We start from the raw sequence: 9,694 nt of genomic DNA on the forward strand, positions 1-9,694 counted from the left end.
TAATTTGATTTGACTTGTGACAATTCTTGAATTAAACTTTGATGTTGGGATTTAATTGCCAGTTTGGACTATGCTATCAACGAAGAAGTTCTCTTTTCTAGAGTGAAATTCTAAACCGGCACAAATCCTACACAACAGAGAGCTCATAGGAAAAAAACTCAAAACAAATAGAAAGAGACCAATAATACTATATATCTAAACAAAAAGTGTAATCATCAAAACATACATAACATAAAAAAAATTTGATTCCACTAAGAATTTTACCTGTTCTAGTAAGTGAAGAACCTTTACTCTATTAGCAGCTTCCTCCTCGCTCTTGTAAAGCCCAAAAACTCCCATGAAAAAACACCCACCAAAATAATTTTTAAAAAATTAATTTGATTTGATTAAATTAACAAATATAAACAATAACATAAACATTGAATTTAAATACAAATCCTCTCTAATTCCTTAGTCCTTTGGATATCAACAATCATTGGATCAGCCTTTGAAGTTGGCTTCATCACACCATATTGTTTCGACAATGCTCCTATTTTATCGCAACTTCCCATGATTTCAATACCAAATCAAAAGGAAAAAGGGAAAAAATCTTTTTTTTTTCCAAAAACTAAAATGTCCAAAGGAATCAAACACAATAAATGACTAAAAAAAAGAACGATTGATCATCAAAATTTAAGAAGTAACTGAAAATAGTAATAAGAAAAGAAGAAAGAAAGGAAGAAAAAGAAACAGGGAATTGAAAGCAGTGAGAAGGGGATGTAATGAAAGGTTAAAAAAGAAGAGATTGCAAGGAGATTAATAGAACTCAATACACCTAGAAAAATCTGAAAGAGAAAGATGAAGCGGAAAGCCATAGAGTAGTAGCACAAGCTCACAACCAATGAAGAAGAGCATACAGAAGTCAGCAAAGAGAGTGCTTTTGTGTTAATGTTGCAAGTATGAGGAGAGTGTATGAAGTTAGTCCCATATCAAAGAAAACAAAGAAGAGTGAGGAGTTTATAAAATGAGAGACCTATTAACTTACTATCTTAATGTTTTGAGTTGGATGTGGTGTCTTCTCATCTTATATTCTTTCATTTAATTTCTCCCCGAAATCTCACCCATAGGTAATGGGTAAAATCAATTAAAGACATCAATAGTTAATAGTGTATTGACAAATAAGATTTATTTAGTTGAATAAAAGTAGAAAAAATAAAAACATCAATTTTCAACAAAACAAACATTAAAAATATGGACAGAATGAAACATAAAAAATTCAAAAAAAAAAAGGAAAAGTTATCAAATTTTAAGATATAACTATTGATTGATTAATAACTCTTTTTCTTTTTCTCTAAAAAAAAGTTCTTTTATTTTTAGAAATTCAATGAATATTGAGTTCTCGTTGGTTAGAGAAAATTTTTTTTCATGTTCGAATATTTTTATCAACACTTATATTTTTCAAAAAACATCTTTTATGGTTGATTCACAGAAAATAAATTAAACTTCTGCAATGAAGGTCATTAATAAATTTTTCTTATCATCATCATCATCATCTTTTGGTCCTATTCATCCTTTTGGTCCTATTCATCCACGGAATCATTCTAAAAAACATGCATGATCCTATCATTTTTTTTTTTTTTGGTTATATGCATGACCCTCTCTATACGTAGAGCTTCTTAGTTTCTCTAAGTGGTCTTAAGACCCTTGAGTTAAAAAAAATGTAAGGCTTAGGGGTGTAGTAGCTCTAGTGTTACTGTTGTGGGCCTAGTAGGCCTTGGGCGATGTTCATCCCAAAATGTTCCCACTATTCCGAAAATGCCCTTCCATTAGGACTCTGGAGTCTGGAGTCTGGACCGCAATTTCTTTCACGTCTCTGTTCTCCAATTCTTCGTGGTCACCATCTGAAACTATTATATAACCATTTTAACAACCCCAAAATTGTAAAATTCCTGCCTCGTATTAATATTTTCTTGATCCTAACAGAAAGTGGTGATTGTCTAATTTGGCGTTTGGATTTTTTCCCAGCAATGGCAAAAACTTGCAAGTCGCAAGAAGAAATCGCGAACGATGCGATCAAGAACGCTTTGAAGGCTCTGCGGAAGCGGCATTTGCTCGAAGAAGCCGCTCATCGCCCCGCTTTTGAAGCTCTCTCAAGACCCATCGCTTCCCAGGTCCCTCTTCCCCTTTCTCAAATTACTCACTTTAAACAAGTTTATTATTAATTCTTATATTAGGGATTCTTGAGTTGTTCATAGAGTGAATTGCAATTTCGAATTTTCTATCCCTAGTTATATTTTACATATTGTTCAGTAACAGCTCTGAAAAGTTGTTGACTTTTGATAATTCACAATTATAAGCACAGCATTTGTCTGTTAATTTTGTTGCTTGGATTGTGTCCTGTGTGCGTTTAATTGTTTGAGTGCTTTTGTGAAGTTGAATTTGGTTATGTATTTGTTTGTGTGCCTTTTGAAGGGTTCTGAGTGGAAAGAGAAAGCAGAGAGTCTTCAGTTAGAACTTCAGCAATGCTACAAAGCTCAGTCTCGGTTGTCCGAGCAGCTTGTTGTCGAAGTAGCCGAGTCCAGAGCTTTGAAAGCTTCGGTCCAGGTGAAAGAAACTGCAATTGCCGAAATGCAAAAGGAGTTGACCGAAGTGAGGTTGCGCGATATTTCTTCCTTGTTTTAACAGCCATTGATACCTTATTTTCTTCTTATAAGCTGTGCTGTTGTAGAAATTGATCACTGCTTAACTTTGCAGGGAAGAGCGCTCTCAATTAAAGTCAGACTTGGAACAAAAGATTAAGGCTCTTGAATTGGTTATGAGTGAGAATTCGGAACTCAAAGCACAACTAGAGCAGATGACTACCAAAGCCAACAAAGCCGAAGCTGAAAATAAGATGTTGATTGATCGTTGGATGTTAGAAAAGATGAAGGACGCTGAACGCCTCAATGAGGTACAATACAATATCTTCCTATTCATCATATGAACTTTATGGCATTAGATATTCAGTATTGCTGTATATACTCTATGAGGATGAATATGACTTTGGCATGACCTTATACTCAAGATTATACTATGTAAGCTTCTTGAGCCGATTGTATTAGAGTTAAATTTACCTGCAGCTAACTTGAGACTGATGCCATGATGTCACTTTGTCAAATTTGTGCTAAATGTCATGTACACATTGCATGTACTTTTGAACTTACTTTCCAATGGCTTGAAATTTGAACCTCTTCCAGTTGTTTATTTTCTTTTAAAGGAGTTAAAATTCATAGAAATCAAATTAATTCTGGTTGCTCTATGATTCTAAGTACTTGCTTTTTGTCGATTCAACTAATAATATTTTTACTGTAACTGTAGGCTAATGCGCTGTATGAAGACATGGTTCAGCGGCTAAAAGCCAGTGGTTTAGAACAACTTGCTAGGCAGCAGGTGGATGGCATAGTTCGTCGAAGTGAAGAAGGTGCTGAATTCTTTTTAGAGTCGAGTATCCCTTCCACATGTAAATACAGGCTCAATGCACATGAAGGTGGTTGTGCTGCCATATTGTTTGAGTATAATTCTAGTAGATTGATCACTGGGGGACAGGATAGGTCTGTTAAAGTGTGGGATACAAATACAGGAACTGTAAGTTCTAATCTTCATGGCTGCCTTGGTTCTGTGTTAGATCTCACTATCACCCATGATAATCGATCTGTCATTGCTGCAAGCAGCTCAAACAACTTGTATGTTTGGGATCTCAATTCAGGCCGAGTCCGTCATACCCTTACTGGCCACACCGAAAAAGTTTGTGCTGTTGATGTTAGCAAGGTTTCAAGTCGTCATGTTGTCAGTGCGGCTTATGATCGTACTATAAAAGTTTGGGACTTGATGAAAGGCTACTGCACTAACACAATCATTTTCCACAGCAACTGCAATGCTCTTTCCTTCAGCATGGATGGGCAGACCATATTTTCTGGACATGTTGATGGTAATCTTCGGCTATGGGACATTCAGACCGGCAAGCTACTTAGTGAGGTTGCTGCACATTCACTTGCTGTCACATCAATATCCCTTTCTAGAAATGGAAATGTTGTATTGACCAGTGGAAGGGATAACTTGCATAATTTGTTTGATGTGCGATCATTGGAAGTTTGTGGCACTCTGAGAGCCTCAGGTAACAGAGTGGCTTCTAATTGGAGTCGCTCCTGTATTAGCCCAGATGACAATCATGTTGCTGCTGGCTCTGCTGATGGTTCTGTCTATATTTGGTCGATATCTAAAGGCGATATTGTCAGTACTCTGAAGGAACACAGTTCTTCTGTTCTGTGTTGTAGGTGGAGTGGAATGGGGAAACCCCTAGCTTCAGCTGACAAGAATGGAATTGTTTGCGTCTGGACATGATGGCCTTTCATTCACTCCTTGGAATACACTAGCAGAATATGATCCCAACCACAAACAAGGAGTAAAAGAAATGAAGCTTGCATATACATGTAAGGGATAGTGATAAAGCTCAATGAGTTTTGATATTTCCTGGTTCAATTCTTTATTAAACATTTATATGTGCACACGGGTTATACCATCAAAATTGGCAGTGATGCATATAGTAATGTTTAACAGAAAACAATTACAACTAATCTCTCGATATGCTAATTGGAGCTTGAAATTTGATTATATCACTGTTGTAATTTGAGATTGATGCAATTTATCTGATATTACACAGCTTTCTTCCTAACTGTTAATAGAAGTTTATTTCTTTTTATCAATGTTAATGTTTTTAGCACGATTAACAGAAAGGAATTATATATGATCACTTAATGAGTTAATACTCAAAATGACCCATCAAATTGGACCCCTGACTCAATTAGGCCTTCCAATTTCCAATTGACTCAAATTGTATCTCCGAAACTTTAAGGTGTAACTCAAGTTGGCTCTTTAGTATCTCCGTCACCGAAAAAATGATATAGCACATTTAGTTGACACTTGGCACTTTCAACAGTTATATGACGTGGCCAAAATCTTAGAGGCATCAATTTAGCCCCTAACAATTTGAACATAAAAACCTAGCAAGAGTCCCAAATCTCCCAAATTAAAGTCATTTTTAGTGTGGGGAGAAGCAGCCAAGCTTCTGGGAGCTCTAGTAGATCTCGTTCGTATGGTAGCTAGGTGAGGAATGCACATCATGTTAGAGATAGGAAGGTTTTACATTGGTGTGGTGGTGGGTTGCAACCTGTTTTTTGTTGGTCTAGGATGGATGCGAATCCAAAGAGACCATTTTATAAATGCCCTAATTATAATGTGAGTTGGTTGAATGCTTGCTACTTGATTCTATGTCTTATTTCCTCAATGCTTCTTAGTTTGGTAATTGTTCTTTTTCTCTCTTTTTTTGTCGGTTTTTGGTGTTACAGACCGTTGGGAAGAAATTGTGTGATTTTTTTGTATGGGCAGATGTTGTGGAAGAAGGCATGGTTGGGAGAAATGAAACTCAAATCAGTAAAGAGCATTGGAAGATCAATCTGGGATGGAGGATTAGTGCAGTGGAAGCTGAAATTAGAGTTTTAAGATGAAATATTGTTCTGTTTGTGATTGTTGTTTTGTTTGGATTTGTAATTATAGGTCATAGATTAGGTGGGAGAAAGTAGCGAATGAAATATCAGAATGCATGTGATGTTTAGTTTTCTGCAATGAGTTGAAGGGTTTAGGCCTAGCCCTGGGGCATTAGTTTCAATTGACAGTGCTAAATTAAAGACCCAACTTTGTGAAAAATATCTCAAAGCACAGAATTGTGTACATGCATTAACAAAATTGAATAACAAAGATGAAAAGATAATGAATAGTGGTATTATTCCCATGTATCTCCACTATCATCATTGTTCATGAAAAACATTGAAATTACATAATTGGCTACTTTACACGCTACACAGGAACACAACGTGAAAGTAAGCTCAAATGAAGTACCTGAATTATTCACATCGAATGAACAGGGGAGAGTTCATAGGCATCCAAACTTCGATCAAAATAATTGCTTCAGAATTCCCAATTACTTAAAATTTAAAATGTCCTTCAATTATTATAACATTTTGATACGAACGCTTGGACTTAAATTCTTCACTTGGATTGCTTGATCTAACTTTTTTACCGGTATTAGAGGATCTGTCTCACTACCTCTATTCCAAATAGGCAAAATTTCTCACAAATTTACTAATATTTTTCTTCTGAATTCCCTCCTTAACAAGCTCTTCAAACTAAATATATATATATTCTGTGTATATTTGTGTACTAAGGTGTTCATCCATAATTTGTATTTCAACAAAAAAATAATAAACATGTACTAATGTGTCCATATCTTTGTGTCTATATCTTTAAAACCAAATGTGCCATATAGTCACTACTCACAGCTTATAATAAACTATAGTTTCAAAATAGCACACTTTAATCCATCTCTCTTCTCCGCTTATATTTGAAAATTATCTTTTTTATAATCATATAAAAATCAGTATTTGATGAATAATTATACTTGTTCATACCCTAACCCAAAACATAAGCCAGGCCAAAAACCAAAAAAAGCCCAAAAAGACAGCTACCACATAACTGATCTCTTAAGAGGTTGGGCAAAACACTGCATCCCATCCTGAAGGAGTTACAACTAACTCCTAGTATCTCTCACCCATTTCTAGAAGGGAAATCTCAACAATCCCTAGATAAAAGGGACGGTTATCCACTATTTGGATCCACTCCAATGGTGGTTATTGGATCACCACTATAAATACACTGACACCCCTCAGGTATCTCTAAGTTCCAATATTATAAACCTGCTTACCCCCTTGCTAACTTAGGCATCGGAGTGTTTTTATAGGTACCACCCCCATTCTTTCACATACACAACTCGGACGACGGCTCCCAGACGTAAACCAAGTCGGAGACCACCCTCCTCTAGCGCTTGGACCTCACAAACAAGCTCAACCACCATCCGGTTCTAGGTAAGCCCCGGAACATTGGCGCCGTTGTCGGGGACCTGGAGTTCAACCCTTGATAATGGAGGATGATCAACAAACTGGTCAGACAACCACTCGACATGCATAGGATGCAAGTATATTAAAAAGAAGGTGGAATACAATTTCTATAGATACTAGAAACTCTATAAAAACTTCTCCCAATAGGCAGAAGATATCAAATAGGGATGATGATTCTACTTCTACAGTTAAATTGGATTAAATATACCAAATGGCAGAGACAAGGATAATCCACTCGTAGACACCAACCATGGTGGATGGGAAGCTACAAATTCATCACCATCATAAAAAAAAAGGAAAAAGGAAACGTGACTGATCCCAACCTCTTTGTGGAATAGGATGGACAACGGCATCCATGCCGACTTACAACGTCAGAAAAAATTATGATACCAACTCATGGTAATGGAGCAGTTACATGTTCCAACTACACAGATTTTATAAATAAATAAAATGTCCCATATTGGTCAGTAATTGAAGAAGGAAAGGAAAACATTGTTGATAAAAACAACGAAACCTTTTTTTTTAATTTATGCCAAAAAATGCAGCATCAGCCAATTTGAATGCAACTCAATCCGACAATGGATTGATGAATCTAGTTTTTTTTCATGGGATTCACATATCAATTACAACAGAGCAGTGAATAACACGAAAAATTCTTAGTTGCTCACAAGTTACATCACTGCCAAGGAATATGGAAAGAAATAATTCTGTAGTAGAATTTGATGTTGTTTGCACACCAATCAAGATGGATGGCATTCAGAAAAAAAGCACACCATAACCAAAACAAAGGAGAAGAAAGCACCGTCCCAATGTCATTGTAGAAAGCAAACCAAGACGAACTCAAAAGCCAACTGAATAAAAGAATTTTCAACTCAGACAATTCAATTGGAAAAAGAAGATACGTGAAAAAAAAAGAATAAACAAAAGTCCTACTACTCTAGTAGAAGAAGCAACTAGTCTGATTAAAGACTTAATGGCAGAATCTACAAAAAAAATGGAGATCCCTTGAAAAACGAGTTAAAACGACTAAGAAAATCGAGAGCCAACTCTAAAAAGAGCTTCATAATAGAAGAGAGATTAAAGATAAACCAAGAAAACTGGAATCTGAGCCAAGAAAAAAAGAAAGTCAGGATGACAAAGACTTAGCCTTCATTGGAGGGGACGATCTTTTCTCTAAAGAGGTCATGCGTCCAAAGGTTCCAAGAAATTTCCAACGTAGATTCCTATGATGGACCTACTGATCCACATAGCCATCTCAACAATTTCAAAGAAGTCTCCAGATCGGAATATACTGTACAAATTTCGACCTCTTTTAGAGCTCACAGAGAAAAATCTGACTTCTTTTGGAGCTCACAGAGAAAAAAAATCTGACTTCTTTTAGAGCTCACAGAGAAAGTATGACCTCTTTTAAAGGCCAGACTCTACAATGAGGTTAAAAACCTCCAGACTGATAAAGAAAAATCTGACTTCTTCTAGATCCCACGAAAAAAGTCTGACCTCTTTTAAAGGTTAGACTCTACAATGAGTTCTAAAACCTCATTGCTCACAAAAAAGAATCCGACCTCTTTAGAGCCGACAAAGGAAAAATTCGACCTCTTTTTGGAGTTTGTGAAAAAAAATCCGACCTTCTTTCATGATCAACTCTACAATGAGGTTGAAAACCTCGAAGCTTACCAGAAAGAAATTATGACTTCTTTTAAAGATCAGAGTCTATAATAAGGTCGGAAACCTCCAAGCTTAGAAAAAAAAATCCGACCTCTTTCCAAGCTTAAAAAGAAAAAGTCCGACCTCTATTCTAAGGATCCAAGCTTATGAAGATAATCTAACCTCTTTTGAGGATTCAAGTCTACAAATAAAAATCCGACTTCTTTTAGAGCTTACGAAGAAAATCCAACCACTTTTAAGGGTCAGACTACAATGAGGTTTAAAATCCCTGAACTTATAAAGAAAAATCCGATCTCTTTAAGAGCTCACAAAGAAAAATCTGACCTCTTTTGAAGGTCAGACTTTACTACATGGTCGGATAAGCTTAGAGCTTACAAAAAAAAAGTCCGACCTCTTTCTTGAGGTACGACTTCAAGAACCAAATCCCAAGCATAAATGGCCATGAGAAGGTCATACGAAAAAATTTCTCAACTGGCGACCTCGTCTTGATCCAAAATGACATTGGGCCAAAATTGGACGAAGAAAAGCTAACACCAAAATGAAAAGATCCCAACAAAGTCACTTAAGACTTGGAAAAGAACTACTACAACATATCCAACTTACTCGAAAACAATCTACCTAGATTGTGCCATGTCTACAACAAAAGGGATACTACAGCTAGAAAGCACACCTTACTTCCTAATGCACACTTTTTCTGACTTGAAGTGACAAGATCCAAAGTGGTGTAAGAAGTTATAAATACAAATTATGGTCCGACCTTATTAAGCCACTTGTACTAAAACAAGCTGGCAAAGGGTAAACCTAAAACGAATCGCAAAAACAACTTGAGGACAGCGTGATGATAATCAAACATCAACACGAAGAGAATGTAAACCCGACCTCACAACAATGTTTAAAACAAATTGAAAAAGGATGGTGATTTGTAAGAATGCCTCCTCAAGCCAAGAGATAAGTATTAGACCTTACTAGGTTGACAAAACAAGTATAAAACAAGTTATCCGACCTCCCAGAAAGAGAGTCCAAAATAACTTGTAAAAATCACATAGCAACAAATAGTAAGA

General features: G+C 36.1%; 1 protein-coding gene across 5 annotated transcripts; it reads left to right on the forward strand.

Annotated features, from left to right (window-relative positions):
- Nucleotides 1-1,605: 1,605 nt before the first annotated feature.
- LOC112722183 (autophagy-related protein 16) lies at nucleotides 1,606-5,804 on the forward strand. Of its 5 annotated transcripts, XR_011867591.1 has the most exons (6): nucleotides 1,606-1,919; nucleotides 2,005-2,150; nucleotides 2,452-2,633; nucleotides 2,734-2,929; nucleotides 3,337-4,448; nucleotides 5,364-5,804. XR_011867591.1 is itself a non-coding variant. In XM_025773153.3 (5 exons), exons 2-5 carry the CDS (start codon nucleotides 2,007-2,009, stop codon nucleotides 4,357-4,359), a joined length of 1,545 nt encoding a protein of 514 aa, XP_025628938.1. In that variant the 5' UTR covers nucleotides 1,606-1,919; nucleotides 2,005-2,006; the 3' UTR covers nucleotides 4,360-4,690. The 5 variants fall into 5 exon arrangements, 2 of the variants coding, with proteins under 2 accessions (XP_025628938.1, XP_025628937.2); XM_025773153.3 differs by lacking the exon at nucleotides 5,364-5,804 and having other exon boundaries at nucleotides 3,337-4,690; XR_003162496.3 differs by lacking the exon at nucleotides 1,606-1,919 and having other exon boundaries at nucleotides 1,926-2,150.
- The last annotated feature ends 3,890 nt before the right edge of the window (nucleotides 5,805-9,694 follow it).

The sequence above is a fragment of the Arachis hypogaea genome, chromosome 11, assembly GCF_003086295.3.
Source record: "Arachis hypogaea cultivar Tifrunner chromosome 11, arahy.Tifrunner.gnm2.J5K5, whole genome shotgun sequence".
Taxonomy (NCBI): domain Eukaryota; kingdom Viridiplantae; phylum Streptophyta; class Magnoliopsida; order Fabales; family Fabaceae; genus Arachis; species Arachis hypogaea.

Coding starts and splice junctions, on each gene's coding strand:
- LOC112722183 (XM_025773153.3), top strand. CDS start 2,007: ATGGCAAAAACTTGCAAGTCGCAAGAAGAAATCGCGAACGATGCGATC. Junction 2,151..2,451: donor CAAGACCCATCGCTTCCCAG/GTCCCTCTTCCC, acceptor TGCCTTTTGAAG/GGTTCTGAGTGGAAAGAGAA. Junction 2,930..3,336: donor ACGCTGAACGCCTCAATGAG/GTACAATACAAT, acceptor CTGTAACTGTAG/GCTAATGCGCTGTATGAAGA.